General features: G+C 50.2%; 8 protein-coding genes across 8 annotated transcripts; 4 read left to right on the top strand and 4 right to left on the bottom strand.

The window, feature by feature from the left end:
* Window positions 1-57: 57 nt before the first annotated feature.
* On the bottom strand, window positions 58-1,798 carry SEPMUDRAFT_152035 (uncharacterized protein). Its single transcript, XM_016907204.1, has 3 exons — window positions 1,345-1,798; window positions 589-1,293; window positions 58-511 (listed from the first exon to the last, which is right to left on the bottom strand). Exons 2-3 carry the CDS (start codon window positions 749-751, stop codon window positions 363-365), a joined length of 312 nt encoding a protein of 103 aa, XP_016756465.1. The 5' UTR covers window positions 752-1,293; window positions 1,345-1,798; the 3' UTR covers window positions 58-362.
* Window positions 1,799-2,228: 430 nt separating this feature from the next.
* SEPMUDRAFT_152032 (DUF689-domain-containing protein) lies at window positions 2,229-3,789 on the top strand. Its single transcript, XM_016907203.1, has 2 exons — window positions 2,229-3,119; window positions 3,180-3,789. Exons 1-2 carry the CDS (start codon window positions 2,270-2,272, stop codon window positions 3,500-3,502), a joined length of 1,173 nt encoding a protein of 390 aa, XP_016756464.1. The 5' UTR covers window positions 2,229-2,269; the 3' UTR covers window positions 3,503-3,789.
* Window positions 3,790-5,837: 2,048 nt separating this feature from the next.
* Window positions 5,838-9,058, top strand: SEPMUDRAFT_152031 (MFS general substrate transporter). The gene has a single exon (XM_016907202.1). The coding sequence runs from the start codon at window positions 6,182-6,184 to the stop codon at window positions 8,792-8,794; it is 2,613 nt and encodes an 870-aa protein (XP_016756463.1). The 5' UTR covers window positions 5,838-6,181; the 3' UTR covers window positions 8,795-9,058.
* A 435-nt stretch (window positions 9,059-9,493) lies between these two features.
* Window positions 9,494-10,960, top strand: SEPMUDRAFT_152030 (aldo-keto reductase, putative). The gene is made up of 3 exons (XM_016907201.1): window positions 9,494-9,684; window positions 9,763-10,079; window positions 10,160-10,960. Exons 1-3 carry the CDS (start codon window positions 9,575-9,577, stop codon window positions 10,810-10,812), a joined length of 1,080 nt encoding a protein of 359 aa, XP_016756462.1. The 5' UTR covers window positions 9,494-9,574; the 3' UTR covers window positions 10,813-10,960.
* Window positions 10,961-11,490: 530 nt separating this feature from the next.
* Window positions 11,491-11,904, bottom strand: SEPMUDRAFT_53918 (uncharacterized protein; the record flags this gene model as incomplete). The annotated part of the gene is made up of 2 exons (XM_016909281.1): window positions 11,491-11,676; window positions 11,776-11,904. The coding sequence occupies 2 exons, from the start codon at window positions 11,902-11,904 to the stop codon at window positions 11,491-11,493; spliced, it is 315 nt and encodes a 104-aa protein (XP_016756461.1).
* Window positions 11,905-12,826: 922 nt separating this feature from the next.
* SEPMUDRAFT_152028 (uncharacterized protein) lies at window positions 12,827-14,539 on the bottom strand. The gene has a single exon (XM_016907200.1). The coding sequence runs from the start codon at window positions 14,381-14,383 to the stop codon at window positions 13,418-13,420; it is 966 nt and encodes a 321-aa protein (XP_016756460.1). The 5' UTR covers window positions 14,384-14,539; the 3' UTR covers window positions 12,827-13,417.
* Window positions 14,540-15,071: 532 nt separating this feature from the next.
* Window positions 15,072-16,481, top strand: SEPMUDRAFT_152027 (Cut8-domain-containing protein). The gene has a single exon (XM_016907199.1). It carries the CDS (start codon window positions 15,246-15,248, stop codon window positions 16,170-16,172), a length of 927 nt encoding a protein of 308 aa, XP_016756459.1. The 5' UTR covers window positions 15,072-15,245; the 3' UTR covers window positions 16,173-16,481.
* Window positions 16,482-17,308: 827 nt separating this feature from the next.
* Window positions 17,309-18,869, bottom strand: SEPMUDRAFT_152026 (uncharacterized protein). The gene is made up of 2 exons (XM_016907198.1): window positions 18,085-18,869; window positions 17,309-17,984 (listed from the first exon to the last, which is right to left on the bottom strand). Exons 1-2 carry the CDS (start codon window positions 18,560-18,562, stop codon window positions 17,521-17,523), a joined length of 942 nt encoding a protein of 313 aa, XP_016756458.1. The 5' UTR covers window positions 18,563-18,869; the 3' UTR covers window positions 17,309-17,520.
* Window positions 18,870-19,086: the final 217 nt, after the last annotated feature.

Raw genomic sequence — 19,086 nt, 5'->3', positions numbered from 1 at the left:
TACAAACCCTATGTGTGAACCTGAGCGTGATTGTGACCACGGAGGGCCATATGGAAGGATCAATTCACTACTGCATGGTGTGGAAGGTATCGCTGCTCCATGGGCGAAGTGTTTAGCGCAGGTCCCAAATATCAAGCAGACAAAATGTAGTAGATTAATGTGACTCGTAGCTCATCAACGCTCCAAAAGCATATTCACATTTCATGACTAGCACTGAGCACTCATGTCTTCTGCCGACGCTGCTTTGTCGCTCGACGTTTTCCTTCTCTGAAAAGTGCTGCTCGTTTCACCCGGCTGCACGGGACTGTTCTGTCTGACTCGTACTGTCCGCCTTCTCTTTGCTCGTATATTGTAGTCCTTGCTTATGGAATTGGTTCATAACCGCCGGCCTTGTGCTCCTGGCGATTGCTGAGCAGAAAGTAGATGATAGCGCCGACTATTGGGAAGAGAAAGACGAGAACGGCCCAAAGGATCTTGTGCGAAATGGGGCGATTGGACTGGATGAGCTCGACTATGAACGCTGTTAGTGATGTCCTTCCTGTCACAGCATGGTTATATCGCATATCGTAAGAGGTGAGATCAACATACCCCAGATGATGATATCAACGATCAACACAATGAATCCAACGATTCCACCACCAGTTCCATATTGCCATGCAGTGTTCTTCTGAATGGTAATCTCGTTCGCGAGCGGGGCGGCGAAGGTGAGAGTGGCCAGGCAGAGCTGGAGGAAGGCGTTGAAGAGACTCATGTTTCTCGTATCTGGGTCTGGATGTGTTGCTGATCTGTTGCTGGCCTGATGTAGTGTGTGGTGAGTTGTTCGATAAGCTGAAGTGAAGAACGGTGCGGTTTTGTGGGTGCAAGCGGGTACGGTAAGTAACAACCAGCAATTCAAGGCAGCACTCGTGGAGGATGCTGTACCGTATCTAGCCACCGCCACTTCTCTCGAATCGGATTGGTTCCCGTGATCTTAGCCCCGCGTGACGCACATCGTGCATCATCGTGGCAGTCACAGGTTATCTCAGTAGTACTCAGACCCGCTAGTACTAGATTGAGGTGCATTTCACTCCTTTCCAAGATATCATTGATCTGTTGTAGAAGCACGGAATCTACCAAAGCATCTTCTTCGCGATTGGCAGAAATGGACTTTTAGACGATACCCCAAGCTGATGAGGTCTTTTCGTGGATTCAAGTTCTTCTGGTGCCGTCGCGGTGTCTAAGTTTTGAAGAAGCTCGCGACCGGCATCTGTTCGTGATGGCTCGAATGAGCTTCTGCCCAGTTGAGAATCGTTTCTCCTGCATATCAGTCGCTGATCACATTGCACAGAATTCATCAATTCATACTCGTCTCGAGAGCACAAGGCCCGGTTCCAGCCAAGCGGTTCTTTAGCCTTCATGATCAGGAAGGACGGCGTTTACAATTACTCACTTGCTGCATTCTTGAAACCGTCTGATAGGTCTGTGCCTAGCAAGTACGACGTGGCGGCACTGGCTGGAGCGAGTGGTATCCCACCCCGCGAGCCTGTGATCTTCTGCTGCTCGCATATGATATCGCTCGTGAAGCAGGATAGTCTTGAAAGCAGTTCGACGGTTCTTCAATCCAGGCCAGCTTTTGATGAGCCGATCATATCGATGGGATCTTTGGGAGGCTCACGGGGTGGGATTTGATTATTCGGTGTTCTTGATATACCCAGCTCTACCAGTGACTCAAAAGATTCATCCAGCCCTTTGATCATTTCTGCATGTTACAGTGATACCGCTTGCGACATGTACGAGTTCAGATCATGGTGGTTGTGATAGATATCGAGCATCGAATAGGAGTACAAGAAAACAACATTATTCGTCTTGATACATTGATATCCAGCCAACCTGACCATTGTAGGTGAGCAGCCTCGTATCGGCGGAATTGGTGCGCCGCCAAGCTATGCCGAGCCGCGCCGCTATCGGCGACTATCAATATAACAGACAGACAGGGGCGCAACCAATGTTGTTCGAGCCTTCGAGGTCGTCGGTTGTTTGTTGATGACAATCGGCAAACTTCTGATTGTGTTGACCGCGGAGTCCCTGTTGCATTTTGCGCCAAGCATTGCGGCTTCCCCACTATCACATGACAAGTGGCGAGAGATAGTTTGTCATCCATCCATCCACTCCATTCGCCGGAGATGTTGACTCTTCACGTAGATGCTATCCGGATTTCTCTCAACTCCTTGACTCCTACAAGAAACACTCTATCCTCTCGCATACCACCACATCCGCGTGAGCACTCACCATGGCTCCTTCTGTCGTGACTCTCGACAATACGGCCGACTTCGATTTCAGCGACGACTTCGCCGCCGCCCCCACTTCCAACACCACCACCACCACCACAAACGGCGCGGGACATGGAAACGCAAATGGGCATGGCAGCACACGAACCTTGCTGCTTGCACCCCCTTCCGTAGCGTCACATCCATCTGCGTTGACGGAAGTGGCCGAGGCGTATGATCGATCACAAACAGACATTCAAATGCTGGATCGCCTGGCGCTGGGCCTAGTCTCTCTCCCCCCCACCACATATGATGTCGTCCTCGTACTATCAGAGGTGGATCAGACGCAGGAAGGAAGCGCTCCGCCACTGGATCGCACAGTCATGCAGCGGATAGTGGAAAGCATGAAGGCGGGAGGAAGATTGAAGAGTCAGGATGGCCGCTTTGGCACATCCTCAAGTGCTGATCAGACGGAAGCGATTCTGGCAGGATTGATTAGTGGCAATGGCGATGGCATGGTCAAGCCGGATATATCTTCAGCCATGCAGACCGTGAAATTGAGCTTCGGCAAGAAGAAGAAGGCGGACGCTGCGGCCGTGCCTGCGAATGAACTGGAGGCGGCGAACACTGGCAAGAGGAAGATGGGTGATGTCGAGATGGGGCACACCAACGGCACTGGTAATGGCAATGGCGCGGTGCAGAGTGTCGATACTGTCAAGTCCACGCCTGCAGGCGTTGGTTTCATTGAGAACGAGGATGACTGGGATAGTGCCGAGGACGAGTTCCCAGACGACGATGAACTGGAGCGCGCTGGCAGAATTGACCCAGATACACTGCTGACCGAAGCAGACAGGCAGAAGCCGCTAAACATTCGTAAGTGAAGTGAAGTGAAGGCGATGTACAGGAATGAAGTGAAGGCTGACTTGTGTACAGCTGAAGCCTGCAAGCCTAATGGAACCAAGCGGCGGCGAGCTTGCAAGGATTGCACCTGTGGTCTTGCTGAGCGCATTGCTGCGGAAGACAAAGCCAAGCGTGCCGAAGCGGATAAGAACCTGCAGAAGCTTAACGTGGCAGCGCCAACACTGCAGGCCGACGACCTCGCCGAAGTTGACTTCACAGTTCAAGGCAAGGTCGGGTCTTGCGGGAATTGCGCACTGGGCGACGCCTTCCGCTGTGATGGCTGCCCTTACATTGGTCTCCCAGCGTTCAAGCCGGGCGAAGAAGTGCGGCTGCTGAACAACGTCGTGCAGTTGTAACCCACTTCACTTTTGAATCATGATTTATGGCATCAGCGTGGCGTTCTTGGCGGAAAGAGACTACAGCTGGCATAGAGGTCTGGCAACTGATTTTGCACATATTGGAGGGGGAAAGATGCTGCACATACCGGATAGTGTACCCCGCTGGTAGATGAGGGCGCGCATCATGGGCGGCATTGAATTTGAATTGACATGATTCGCACGGAGACATCGATTAACTTACCTTAGGGAGTAATCAAAAGTCGTGTTGATGTCAATCAAAGTAATAACAAGCAAATCTTTGCTCCCTACAATCCTACCTGGTACATAATCATCTCGCGCTCCCATCTATTTTGTACCTACCTACCTACCGTCCTGGAGGAGGTACTGCGCTGCTGTACATTCAACCCCCCCTCTCTCTCTATCTTTCTCACTCGCTCATTTTCCTACTGCTCCTTGTACACACTACTCGCCTCAGACCTTTTTCTGCTTTTCTTCTGGTTCGTTCATCCATCCATCCATCCATCCATCCATCCATTCATCCATCACAAGCCGAACCATGTGTCAAAAGCTGATTGATTGCTGGAGGTAGGTAAGCAAGCAAGCAAAACTCATCACGAAAGTTTAGGTACAGGTACAGGTACAGGTACTCTAGAGTCTATACGAAAATCCCCGAAAAAGAAAAGAAATTTTCAAAAAGAGAAGAATGAAAGTAAGGTAAGCAATGTACAGGTACAGGAGGTACGCAAGTCCCTATTGATCAATTCTTGTAGGGGAAGCCTACGTGCCGTGTCTAAGTTTCCGGCTTTGCAATTCCGGTTGCTTATTTCTTTCTTTTTTTTTCGGTCTTGTGCTTTCTTCTGCTAGTTGGCATGCATGCATGCATGTGAAGAAAAAAAAAAGTAAAAAAGTAAGAGAAAAAGGTAAAAAGTAGGAGGTAGGAGGTACATCTCCATGGAGGTTTACTTTTTTTTTCTTTGTTCTTTTGTGTGTCGTGTGTCGTGACAATTGGAAGCGAGCGAGTGAGATTTTCCTTTCTTTTTCGCCCCGGGTCTGAGCGGATGCGAGTTGGGAAGTTTGGAGCAAGATTGCATTTTGATGAGATGGGAGTTGTTGGTCGAGGGAGAGGGAGATGTGCAATACGCCGCCAATACCATACTTATTCTGTACTATGCCCCTGTATTCTACTCCGAGTTGATTTCCAATAGCCATCTCGGCACGACTCCGGCGAAGTATGGTAGTTGTAGCCGGGAGATTTCCTGCCGAGGGTGGCGCAATATAACATTCATCATGGAAGTCGTCGGCATCATTTTTACCAGATGTGGCAATCATCAATTCAGCAACATGCCCGATCCGGTAGCCGGGGAAGAGGGTCCCTGGACTCCAGTCCCATGCAGAGTCCAGGAATGTAGATGTGACTGTTTTTGTGTTCTTCTTCATCACTTGTGCTTTTCCAACTACCTAAGGTACCTACTAGGTATAGTCGTGAGGTAAGCTGGTACTAAAGCAACAATCAATTTCAATTTCAATCTCAAATCTCTCATCAATCGCGATCTATGGCGGAAACGGAGAAGAGAATGACCCGAGGCGCAACCAACATCTTACGGGAAAAATACGACGGGAGGTCATCCAGAACGACGGTACCGACACGCAGAAAAGTAGCTTCTTGCTTCCCCACAATAATCCCAAGCAGCTGGATCAGAAACAGACTCCGTCGCGCGAGCGCCTCACAAGAGTTACAACTCTCAGTGGACAGAAAAGGGTCGACCTCTCAGAAAGCAGAGGGCAGAGTGGGGCAAAGTTTCGTCGAAAAGGGCGGAGTAGAAACAACTCAATCAAGTAGATCTCAGCCCTGGTTTTTCTAAACTCGCAAAGAAGGACGATGGGATGGGTCCCGTTCTTTCCGCTGGGGTATGTATGATGATGCGATGCCAGCCATACAATTTTGATGTCACTCGTACTTCCGGAACCAGCGAACCGACTGGATCCCTCGTCAAGCACAGCACAGCACAGCACAAGTGACAGCAGTACCTCCTAGTCCCGCCTACCTACTTCCTGTGATGACAGTAGGTACTTTCGTATAGCTGCGGAAAAGGTGAGGCAAAAAGCAAAGTACCTAGGAGGTATGGCAAAGGACCACTTACCGACCGACCTCCTTCACTTACCACCCTCCTACCACCCTCCACCTACCTCCCTCCCTCCCTCCCTCCCTCCTACCTCCCTCCCACTCCCACTTCTCCTCTTCTTGGCGTCGCGTGCTCGACCACACTAACTTAGGTACATTACCTACCTCCCTTACCGCTCGCCCGTCTCTCGCCTTTCCCGTCCTGGGCACCACTTACCGTGTTTTCAGCCGTGTGGACGACAAGACGGTGCCAACTCTACTGTCTTTTCTTGGTTGCTCTCGATTTTGAATCTTTCTTCGGTACCTTTCCTCTGGGAATTGCTCGTCACCGCTCTCCGACTTGACCTCCTCTCTGTCTGAATCGCAACCTACGGGCAAGACCGACTCGAAGCCATCTCCAGGACGTCGCGCATATCTGTACCGACGAATAGAGTGATGTAAACGATGCCCGAGGACGATATCGATCGAAAAGTGGCAAAGAAGGAATTCGGATAGGACGCAACGCGCAACACATCAAAAGAGATATCATCACTGCCAGAGAATGGGCTGGTATAGTGGGGAAGGGGACAGACAAGATGGGAGACACATACAATGACCATGGCACCTTACATGGCCGAAGTGAGACGACCCTCGCAGTCACCATTGCCATGCTGGTGTTGTGCACAATCTTTGTGGCGTTGCGCATGCTATCGCGCGTCGCTCTGATTAAAAAAGTCTCCGTCGACGACTACTTCATGCTGCTCGCATGGGTCATCACAGTGGGCTTGTGTGCGTCCATCTGCATAGGAACCCGATACGGCCTCGGACGGCACGAAAGGCAAATTCCAGCCTCATGGCAACCAGCTCTGCGAAAGTCGGGCTACGCATTTTCCGTCATGTATCAGCCGGCGCTCATGGCGACAAAGACCTCGATCCTGGCCTTCTATCTGACCTTTTCTGGCGCCGAAAGATTGTTCAGATGGGCATGCTACACTGTCCTCTTCGTTGTCAACGCGGGTGGCTTGGCATTGACCTTGGTCACAGTTTTGCAATGCGATCCTGTGTCAGCAGCATTTTATGCGGTCCCGCCACCTCAGGCGCAATGTACCGACATACTGACGATATATCTGAGCTCAATCCCGCTCAACATCATCACCGATCTGGCAATCTTATTCTTACCAATGCCTATCCTGACAGCCATGCGATTACCGAAGAAGCAAAAGCTGATTCTGGTCGTCACCTTCAGCTTCGGTATATTCGTTGCGGCAGTCGATGTCTTGCGCATACATTATCTGCAATCCGCAGCTACAATGCGACTGAGCGAGATAGCGAACATGGAATCGATGACATCCTCTCGGAACTCCATCACCACTGATTCGAGCTTTTATCTCGCCTTTTCCTTCATGTGGAGCGCAATCGAATGCACAGTCGGCATCATGTGCGCATGCGTACCAGGACTCAAGCCGCTTGTTGCTCGCTTCATGCCGAGCATGCTGAGGAGTCCCGACGACGAAGTTTCCAGGTTCGGCTCGTTCTCGATATTAGACGCAGACGCGCAGACAGCATCGTCACAAGTACCAGATATTCCGCCAGACGTGCACTATCACGACTTTGGAAGATCGGCTCATCCCAACGAGGTAGAGGAGGGGCAGCGTGCGGTCGGGATCATGGACTTTCTCACGACACCAGATATGAACGGATTCCACTCCATTGAGCGATCAACAACGGCTCTGACGAACACGTCCCGTCACACTGCGCCACGTTCGCCTACTTTCTTCGACTTTGTCGTCATGAAGCAAAAGAAATCTCTGGTGCATATGACTACCAAGGAATCCATCTACCCGTTGGCCATTGTCACCGTGCTCTTCTTCATTTGGGGGTTCGAATACGGCCTGGTGGAGGTTCTCAATCGCCAGTTCCAAAGCGTGGCCAACGTCACTACTGCTCAGGCAGTCGGCATTCGCAGTGCATTCTATTGTGGCTATCTGGTGGGTCCGATCACAGTTGGTCGCTGGACACTCAAGCATTGGGGCTTCAAGGCTTGCTTCCCGCTCGGCTTGAGTATCTACGGCTGCGGCTGCTTGATCTTCTGGCCAGCTGCTGTCCTCACATCGTGGCCGACCTTTCTCGTCACCAATTTCATCGTTGCGTTCGGACTGTCGCTCCTGGAAGTGTCGGCCAATCCATTCATCCTGTTGTGCGGTCCTGCTCAGTATGCTGAGATCAGATTGAACCTCAGTCAAGCAGTGCAAGCAGTCGGTGGCATCGTCGCACCTCTCATCGCATCAAAAGCTTTCTACCACACGACTGCCAATGCACCAACTCTCATCAACACGCAGTGGGCATACCTGGGCATCTCGCTCTCCACCTTCGCCTTGGCGGTAGTCTACTTCTACGTGCCTCTACCAGAAGCCACAGATGCCGAGCTTGAGGACTCCGTCGAGAGGCTGGACGGCGCAAATAAAGCGAAGTTTGGCGAAGTTCATGCCATCTGGTACATCCTCGGACTGGGGGTCTTCAGCCAATTCTGTTATGTAGGTGCTCAGGAAGTCATCGGAACCAGTTTTGTGTCGTATCTCCACACCGTGGCGCCTGAACTGGATACAACAAACTTTTTCGCAATCGCGCACACGGCCTTTGCAGTATCCCGATTCCTAGCTGCTGGCGCAGGCTTCTGGATCAGTCCACGCGTGCTGCTGTTGATGTTCTATTCTGGCACCATCATCTTCAGCGCGCTCTGTACGCATTTCACAGGCCGCACTGGCGTTGCCATGATGATCATGGTCTTCTTCTGCGAAGGGCCACTGTTCAGCTTGATCTTCGGCCAAGCACTTCGTGGACAAGGCAGACACTCCAAGTTTGCCAGCGTCCTTGTGACAGCCGCAATTGGCGGCGGCGCCATTTTCTCGCCAATCTCGTCTGCGCTAGTGGCACATGGCCGTAGCGTTCCTTACAGCCTGGTCGTCGCCGTGGCCGCCTTCTCCGGTGGAATCGTTTTCGCATTCGGACTGAACCTTTCTCGTACAGTACGACTGGTAGTGGACCCGCTCAAGGAGCATTCAGGCTCATTGTTCGGCTCTGATGACCGACCAGGCTCACACAGCAGTCGGGCGAGTCGTGCCTTTAGCCTTTTGAGCATTGCGAAGCACAAGAGAAACTCTGGGTGTGTTGAGTACCGAGAGCGAAAAGGAAGCGCACCCACAGGTTGATGAAAGGCCTGCTGGACCATAATGATTCGCATGAGAAATGAAATGAGATTATCATGCATGGTTGACATCGCTCCGGCTAGCGTATGGCACAGCATGTCTGTTATATATATGTCCTTTAGCGTCTGGCGTCCTGGTGTTGATGACTACGGTCGTCCATGGGGAATGGGGGATTATGTTTCGTGCTGCCTTGACAGCATCCGGCATCAGTGTGTACATATCTTTCACATATGGAGGACACTTCTGCAATTCAGGCGAAGTGATTTTAGTAGGCAGTACCTACACCCCGCTGTCAAGAATCCCAGCGCTTCAATCCCACAAACCTATCTGATGTTCCTCGTTCCCCCCCCCCCCTCCCCCACTCCCATTGAATTGCGTCACGTGTAGTGACACTGGCAACGCGGCAGAACTGACTGATTGACTGATGGTGAGGTGTGGTGGGGCAAACATGCACATCGGTGGCGTTAAAAAAACACCACTTTTACCTTACCTCCTAAAACCATTCTCGTACCTACTACAGGCTACGTAAACTCCGTTGGATTGGAAATTATTGTGTCATTCTTTCCAAACAAATTAGTCGATGATGGGACCCTTCTACTGTTAGTACATAGGCAGGTACCGTAGGTATATATGATATAGCAGTGCCCCTCCCCTCTCGATTCTTTTACTTGTTTATACTTTTCGACATTGTGAACAACCACCAACCACGCAACCAAGCAACCGACCACACTTTACAACCATACCTCCATACCAGTACCAACAGATCTCCCACCCGCAAACAAGATGGCCGAAACAATCAAAAACGCAGTCGGAGCAGCCACCGGCGGCGCCATCGGTAACAAACTTCCCACTGCCAAACTCGGCAAGAATGGTCCTCATATAACACGCCTTGGGTAAGAAACCACCTCATCCATCCATATCCACCAACACAACCAACCAACCAACTAACTAACCCCCCTTTCTTCCACCAGCTACGGAACAATGGGTCTCTCCGCCTTCTACGGCACCCCCAAACCCGACACCGAACGCCTCGCCCTCCTCGACAAACTATATGCCTCGGGAGAACATTTCTGGGATTCCGCAGACATGTATCAAGATTCCGAAGATTTGCTCGGAAAATGGTTCAAAGCAAACCCGGAAAAACGCGACCACATTTTTTTGGCGACCAAATTTGCAAATTGTGTGAATCCTGAGGATGGAAGTCGTTATGTGGATAGTTCTCCGGAATATGCGAGACGCGCGTGTGAGAAGAGTTTGAAGAGGTTGGGTGTCGAGAGGATTGATCTTTGTGAGTGTTTTACCATACCTTTCTACCATTCCTTTATATGTGATATCATGTCAGCTGATTGATGATGTGAAAACAAAAAGACTACGCCCATCGTCTCGACGGCAAAACTCCCGTGGAAAAAACCGTCGCCGAATTGAAAAAATTGCAAGAAGAAGGCAAAATCAAATACATTGGTCTATCCGAATGCAGCAGTGAATCTCTCCGACGAGCCAGCAAAATCGTCCACATCGACGCCATTCAAATCGAATACTCTCCCTTCAGTTTAGATATTGAAAGCCCACAAATCGGCCTCTTAAAAACTGCACGAGAACTCGGCACAGCCATTGTCTGCTACTCGCCCATTGGAAGAGGAATGCTCGGAGGAACGATTCGCAGTCCCAAGGATTTTGAAAAGGGAGATTTCCGTACATTTGCTCCACGATTCTCCGAAGAGAATTTCCCCAAGAATCTCGAATTGGTCGATCGGATTACGGAATTGGCCAAGAAGAAGGGCGCGACTCCTTCGCAGTTGACGTTGGCGTGGATCCTGGCTCAAGGTGACGACTTTTTCCCGATTCCGGGTACGACCAACTTGCAGCGTTTGGAGGAGAATTTGGGTGCGCTGAAAATCACGCTGAGCAAGGAGGAAGAGGCCGAGATTCGCAAGGCCGTGGAGAAGGCGGAGCCATCGGGTTCACGCTATCCACCCGCATTCGCTTCTGCTCTCTTTGCAGACACTCCACCACTCCAATAGAGTGAGTATACTTTTTTCTCAAGACACCAGTCTGTCGGTTCTCGACAACCAGATAGATCCCTGTCTGCCGGTTGCCATTTTAGCCGGTATACGAGTATATAGACATCCAACTATACCAAAAGTACGCGAACGGCATGAAAGTTGTGAATCAGACTTGAAGCAACAAATGCTCACGTTGAACAAACTTGTTATACAAGCTATCACTATCTCTCCAGGTGCTGCAGCTCTTTCCCTCTCCTGCATTACCAACTGCTTCTGTCCACATCAAGCCCCATCTGCGCGTCGATCCAAAAGGGAGGAAGAAAACATTGCTCTTGTACACGCATACCCGCAGTCGCTGCCATCGCGCACAAACATCGCAGTCGATCAAACACACACACACAAGTCATCTCTTACAAGAAAGCAATGAGACCGAAGATGGCGGCAAGACCAGCAGGGATTGCAACGCCAGCAGCACTCGAATCTTGCGTAGGCGTAGCGGTGGAGGCAGAACCCGTGCGTGTGCCGGAAGTCGTGCTCTCGTTATCGGTCGGGGCACCGGTCGTCGAGGAGGCTGCAGTGGTGGTAGCAGTCATCATGGAACCAGTAGAAGTGGCTGACATGGCTGCGGTGCTCGAAGGGTAGCTAAAGACATACGCAAGAAAGAGGTTTCCAAGTCAGTAAAGCTGGTGCGAAGCATCAGTTGCATGCTGAACTTGGATGAACATACGCGCTCGCGGCATTGCATTGGGCGACCTTGGTCTGTTCGAAGCCGAAGCGCTGAGGAGCGCTGGGGCAGTTGTTGTAGCAGGTCAGGACATTGTTGGCTTGTTCGCAGAGACAGCTCCAGTCGTTAGGAGTGCATGCGTTGTATTGTGCTTGGGTCTAGAGAGAGAGAAAGGCCCGAGTCGGGTGGATTAGTGGTTGAGATCCTTCTTATAGGTAGGTACGGTATGAGATGAGATCGAGTGAGAAGGCGCTTACAGTGCCGAGACAAGATTGAATGATCAAGTCGATGCTCTCACCACAGCCGGAAACTGGCAGCACGCTCGAAGTCGATTGCGCAGTCGCAAAGCCAGCAAGGGCGACGAAGAAAGCTGCAGAGGCGTGCATTGTTGATGTATGATATGGGGTATTGGTGTCGCTTTTGGGATAATGTTTCTGAATTAAAGGCTATGGGTGTCGGTATACACTGGCTGATTGTTGTTTGAAGGTCGAGAAATGGATTTCGGAGCGAGAGACGACGAATAGAAGGAGGAGGTAGTGAGATGGAAGCGACAGACAGGACAGGACAGGCAGGACAGCAGAAAGAAGGCGTTTCCCCAGGTATGGAAGGAGCGAGGACCTGCTAATTATATGAAAGAGTCAAGTGCGACCTGATGGTCCCTGCACCACTAATACATACATGCATTCTCATTGGCCAGCGCATCTCGTGGCGTGAGTAGTAGAACTGTACACCTTCTGCGGTGCCATGCCCTGTCTGGAGGACTTGGCCCGCAGAATCGAGCTATCAAGAATAGAATGCATCCCGTATCGCCACTCTTCTCCAACAATACCTGAACAACAAGATCCTTAACACATGTATACGTGGACTGTAGGTAAGATGTACCTATTCTAGCAGTAAGTACTTACAGTACCTTATATAAGTTAAGGTATATACGACACAAAGGCAATACCCTAGAATCACACCAGGGTGAAATTAGGGCAGCTTTACTTTGACGCTAATTTCACCCCCTCTCGACTTCTCCGCCCTTCCCTTCTTGCATCAATAATCTTGGCTGTATAAAGTATACTGTATAAACCAGGTCAGGTACCTACCTGTACCTAGGTAAACATTCTTCACGATCTTATATAATCTGACATGGGTATGTCCTCCTGAATCATTTTGGGCTAGAGCCTACTGCTTGTATGTAGAGGCGCGTGACTCTCGGGCTTGCGGCACTGGTATTATAGGTAGTATACTCTACCTACCCCAGGTTTGCATAGCTGGTTGCAGTGACGCGACAAGAGGGTGTAGAGAATGACTATCCGTTGTATAAGGTACATGTAGCTACATTAGTCTATCTCGCGAAAACGTGGCAAGACAGATTTCTCGGCACTAGGTTGTCTCTGCCATTATGGGGCTGGATATGCTTTCTTCGCGATTGCGCGCCCATTTCTACAATCTCATTGAGAGGAGACTCCTTCCTCTTGGTCCCACATCTATCCGAATAATGCTTCGGAATACTCAAATTCCCGTGTTAATCACAGGCTCCAGGTCCTAGACATGTCCTTCCTGCTCATGGCTGCGAAGTTGTCCTGACTTGGTTATGGCACCGCAGAGGAAAGAACTGTCACCTTTCAGAGAACGAGTGATTCCTCCTCAGACAAGCTTGAATGGCCCAGGCGGAAGCACACCTATGCTTGGATCGATCGAGCTGGTGGGATGTATCGTGGACCTGCTGACGATGATGCTCCAAGGTTCGGGCCATCCTCTGGATGGATACCACTGCCATGATGCTGTAGGCAGTGGCTGATTCCTTTCGTGTCGTGGGAGCACAATGTGCATCCGCGCTGGGAAGTCGTGCTCTGAGAGCGCACAAGCAGGCAGTACCCCGCGAATAGTCTTCCGGTCTATGCTGTGGTCTCAATCTTTCTTCTCACCCAACGTATCGTAGGACAGCATGCCAAAGGCCACAAATATGCATCCTCCGCCTATGTACGTCGCCAGACTTGGAGTAAGATCCCAGACCAACCAGTCCGCCAATGCAACAAAGAAGACACTGAGCACATTCGCCATACTGCCAAAGACGGGATCGGTCCAGATGACCAAGACGACCAATAAAGTAATCCCAATAACTCCCGAGAGCACCGCAATGACCAGCCACAGCCATGCGTACGCCGAAGGGAAACTAAAGGTCTCGATACCCAAGATGTGGAAGATGATGAGAAAGATCCATAAAACTCCAAATGTGTAGAATCCAGTCAAGGCCGAAGCTGCTAGTGTGAGCGGAAGGCTAGACTCTTGTGATTCTGGTCTATTCGAACACGCCCATTTCTTAAACAGCACCTCATACAGCCCAAATGCCACAGCTCCCACGCAGGCTATGACATTACCGAGTAATCGACTTCCTCCAATCGCAGGATCGGATTCGGATGAGTGATCGGCTGTAGTGTCTCCATATGCGATTGTGAAAGTACCAGCAATACTCAAGGCTACAGCGAGGATGGAAATCCAACCGAGCTTCTCTTTGAGAATAGGTACGGAAAAAGCTGCAGCAAAGAATGTGCTACAATTGTAAATGGCAGTGAGATCTGCAGGTGTGGTCAAGCTCAAGGAAGTGAACCAGCTGAAACCAGATATCGTCAAAATGATTGTGACAATTGCCATAGATGTCGCGAGGAAATCTAGCGGTCCTCCCGTACGACCAGGACCTTTGATAACCATTTTACTTCCATGCGTGGCGAAAGCATCAATGGTGGCGATACTGCCTCGCAGAGTGTTGTTATATTCTCGGACCCACTGGACGTAGGATATTTGGCGATTTGTGTACCGCATGTAGAGCATATGAGCAATCCATGGTAGAGCCAGAGCAGAATGGGTGAGGTACATGGTCGCAATAGGTTTCTTCCAGTTGAGCTTATCTTCAATGTAGGCTGTTGCTTCGGTGTTGACGGTAAAACCTACGACACATGCTACCAAAGTGAGGGCAATCTTCCAGGCAGCCACTCTCTTCTTGGGAGGAGAGCCGTCAATCGATCGTACGCGGTAATGTCTGGATGGGGCCTGCTGGCCATCTTCTACCCCTTCGAGGTCCTGGAGTTCTGACAGTTCAATGTCACTGTCCAGTGATGAGTGCCGTCGTTCCGTAGCCAGAAAGGGTTGATCTTGGTCGCCTTCATCTTCCAGCTTTGTTCTGGTTGCGCTGTCCATTCTGTTCGTTGTCGTCGGGTCGCAGTCGGGGGGGGGTCAGCCTGGCCAGGGTGTCGACGGGAAGTGAACCGAAAGCCTAGCAATCCATACTTGGAAAGACGATGGATGGATCAGGCAGAATCACAGTGACGAAGTTCGGGCACGTTCAACCTCGCGAGTAAAAGGTGTCCTATCAGGGTGACAGGAGAGGATGGAATTGTTCTGGCCGGTGTTCACCCGCCGCGGCTGTGGCGTCTTCGCCTCCCGCTAGCCTCGGAGCCTCGAACCTTCGTTTCTTGGTGGTGGTACCGGAGGTACATCCACCTCATACAGTACCAACAAAACATCAAGGTCCTGCAGCCTCTACACCCTACCCTGACGAGAACCCACCGCCATACCACTCCGGCCAGACTTCGCTGTCCAGAACTTCTCACTGCTTTCCTTTGTCTTTCTGCCTGCCACCTTCACCAGAGCGTCGAGCGACTCTGGTCGAGATTGGACACACACCTACCTGACACTTCCACGGTAACCAGCGACCAGCCCCGCGGCAAGATTCACAGCGATGAACAGCATTCTGCCGCCCTCGCACGCCGCTCCTCACCTCCTCGGCAACAACCGTCTCTCTCCATCTCGAGACCCTTACGGCATTCCCAGCAGCATGGCGTCGAGAAAGCGCAAAGCGTCCGAGGAGCCCGACCATGATCGCATGTCTACGTCTCCCAGTGCCTCGCCCTCAATGGCAGGCCGCCCACTACCACATGCTCGCAGTATCAAGCGCACCCGCACAGGCGCCGTTCAGGGCAGACCACTGGCCCTCCCACGACTCCTCGAAACCCTTTCAGCTGATCAGATGCGGAATCTTCTGCAAAATATTTGCGATCAACATCCCGAGCTCCAGCAGGCCATCGTCACTAAAGCGCCGAGGCCGTCGGTCGATTCGACGCTGCAAGTTCTGAGCAGATATGAAGATAGCTTCCGGCAAGCCTTTCCGCTGGGCAATCGTCCCACATCAGACTACTCGTACAACAGAGTACAGACGCAACTGCGAGAACTCATCGAAGCGGTTCGAGAATACACACCTCACTTTCTACCACCACACGAGACGACGGACAGTCTATCGTTCGCATATCTCGACTCTGTCACCAACATGATACACCGGTTACCAGACTGGGATACATTCCAACACCAACGGCACAAGTCCGAAGCATACGATGAGATTGCAAAGGCCTGGGCGTTGGTGATTCAGGAGGCAGCGAAGAAGGCGGGCGGGTTTCACTTGCAATTTGGAGGATGGGATCACAAGGTTGTAGAGCACAATCAGAAGAGCGGGGGAAAGATGGAAGAAGCTGTGAACGAGGTCAAAGTGGCACTGGGGTTCATGCAGGCTCCATCATCGAACACGCCGGGTGTCAGCGAAGAGCGTGCCAGCATCCGACAGCAGTTGTTTTCGGGTAACTTTACACAGCTGGCTTACTCTCGGTACTCATGAGATGGTGGCCTCTTCGCAGCGAGACCCATGGTTTCAGCACAGCACAGCACAGTCGTGGGATAGGGGAACTTGAAGCGTTCTTTTTGTTTTGTTTTGTTTCTCTCTTTATTACCAGCATGGAATCTGCAACGGGATTAGGCGCTGGAGTTTGTGAAAGGCGAGCTTGTTTCTGATCCGGCCACTGCAGAGCGCCTTGATTAATGCAGCCACTTGTGGAGGGCGAAGGAGTGATTACAGAGCTAGGTACATGTACCTAGGTTACTGCTAGATGTGTCTAGTAGGAGAAGACAAAAACAATGGAAATTTGCACAACCCATCCAGGCGTTTGCGCTCCCCCTTCCTCCTTTCTTCTTTGTCCTGCAATGTTCGACCTCTACCTCTATTATTGATGGATACATATAGGTCCTTTCTCTCGCAGTCGAGGGAAGAAAATCCATCACCTAGCCCATCATCGTCCCGTCATGTCCACCCAAGGTTACCTACCTAGGTAAGTCACACATATGTACCTAGTCACTCCTAGGTCGACTATATTACTCCCTAAAAGCTACAATACCTTCCTCTATGAAACGAATACCTATATGTATCGTATACATTACATACATTACATATACCTTACCTTACCTTTTTACTCTTACTCTTTTTCTAGATCGAGTAGGTACATAAGGTATATAACGTATATATAAGGTATATCGCCTTCTCATCTCCTCTCATCTCATCTCATCTCCTCTCCTCTCCTCTCCTCTTATCTCCTCTCCTCTCCTCTCCTATTATCTAGTTATAGAATATGTATATATATATAATACGCATCTCCTCAGACTCCTCTTTTCAATATAAGACGACGAAGTCTCGTGGGGATTGAAATAATAAGGTAATGGTGATTGGTGTTGGGGATGGATGGATGGATGGATGGAGTATATAAATAGAAGAGAAAAATTGAACATGGAAAATGTTGGGTTGGGTTGAGTGTATTTGTTATCAGATAGAATCAATCGGTTACCGATCTGTATTTATGGAGGATTTATGGATATGAGATGTGAGGTTTAAGGAACCTGGAATGGAAGGTGCGGTTTTGTTAAGTTGACTGGTACCTTAGGTACGGGTATTTATTATGTGCAAGATGTGAGATGTGATGGTGCATAAGACATGTATCTTGTCATTTTCATCCATTAGAATATTTCTCTCTCTTTATACATTGCCCTGCCGTAGAAAATTCGTGACCTTTTTTTTATTTAAAAAAAAAGACTGGAAGGTGCTTGCTCATTGCTGGAGGAAATCCACTCGCTATGCCAAACATGAAAAGAATCACAATATGTCCTCTCTCAAACCATCCTCTTCTCTACTACAACTACTACTCCTTCTTCCCCATCCCACCAAAAGGACTCCCACCATCGACCCAAGCCTTCTTACTCCCCATCTTCTTCCCCCTCCTAACATCCCTGCGACTAGCACAACAACAACACATACCCATTTGAATTCCCCAAGCAAAAATACTCGCCGCACTCGCAATCCACATAAACACAAACATTTGCGTTCCAATATTCGCTCGAATATTCAATTCCGTCGCTCCCGTAATCACATTGCGCATAATAATAAACATTACTGTCGCGATCACGGATGCCACGGTTGTGAGGAGCGCGGCGAGAAAGGTGATGAGCGCGAGTGGGAGAGAGAGCCAGCGCGTGAAGACGCTGAGGGGGAGGAGGAAGATGACGAGGAAGTCCAGGCAGATGCCGGAGAGGAAGAGGCCGAACATCCAGTTGGAGACGGTTTTGATGAGGTCGAGGATGGAGTTGATGTCGGCGGGGAGAGCGACTAGGTAAGAATGGTGGGTTTAGCTTGTGTTGGGACTTTATGTTTTGTATTATTTTTGGGGAAAAAGAAAAGAAAAAAAAAGGAAAAAGAAAAAACTCACTTGTTGCGCCGGCGAGAAGTTGACTCTGAATAATTTCCACCGGGTTGAACCAATATAGTGTCTCTGTATTGGAACAACTCGTCGTACCCTGCCCATTATATCCTTGACAATAATTCCATAATCCAACAGTATAAAAGTCGTGCAGACCCAACGACTGTGCAATACTGTTGATCAAAACGGCATTCGGCACAGACACGGGTATAATGTTGGAAATGTCCAGTTTGAGAAAATATATCTTGTTCAAGGTGCTGCCGACAGACGTATTTCCCACCTCGACCAGAATCAGAAATATTACTGATAGGAGTAGGAGGAAAGAGGAAATCAAGGCCCAGATGAATCGCGTTCGAGTCGCTCGTTTGATTTGTGTTGGGGTCGGTTCGAAGTCGTGATGATGGTTCGTAACTGTTTGTTCGGAATCGGAGCCCGCGAGAACATCACTACCCCGGTCCTCTTCGACTTTCTTCTTTCGTCCAAACATTTTGTGGTTGTGTGTGGGTGTGTGTTTGTCGACTGGCTGGTTGGTGGTCCTCTTTGTTGCTCTCTCTTCTTCTTCTTCTTCTTCTTCTTCTCCTCCTCCCCAAAGCCTTTTCTTTCTCACTCCCAACACCCCGACAAGAACAGCAGCAACACAGGTCCAGTGGCAAGGTAGGTAGTCACAGGAGAGAGAGAGAGAGAGAGAGGCAGAGAGAGAACCAGGGACACGGAAGGCAACAAAATTAACCTACAAGCACGAGTCGCGATTTCAACCAAACAACAAAAACCAAGAATCAAGAACCAAGAGAAGGGAGAGAGAGGGAGAGAGAGGGAGGGAGAGAGTGGTGAATGACAACTCCACAGCATAGAAGGGAAAACGGTAGGTAGCGAAACACTGCCCGCCTGACTAGCGCTTCCTCTCTCTCTCTCCCTCTCCCTCTCCCTCTCCCTCCCTCCATCTCTTTCTCAAACCCGCTGCCACGATGATGATGATGATGATGGCGTGTAGCTCCAATGTGGCTGCTGCTA

The sequence above is a fragment of the Sphaerulina musiva genome, assembly GCF_000320565.1.
Source record: "Sphaerulina musiva SO2202 unplaced genomic scaffold SEPMUscaffold_12, whole genome shotgun sequence".
Lineage (NCBI taxonomy): Eukaryota > Fungi > Ascomycota > Dothideomycetes > Mycosphaerellales > Mycosphaerellaceae > Sphaerulina > Sphaerulina musiva.
The sequence above is the reverse complement of the archived record's forward strand: the minus strand, read 5'-3'. Positions and strand labels throughout refer to the sequence as shown.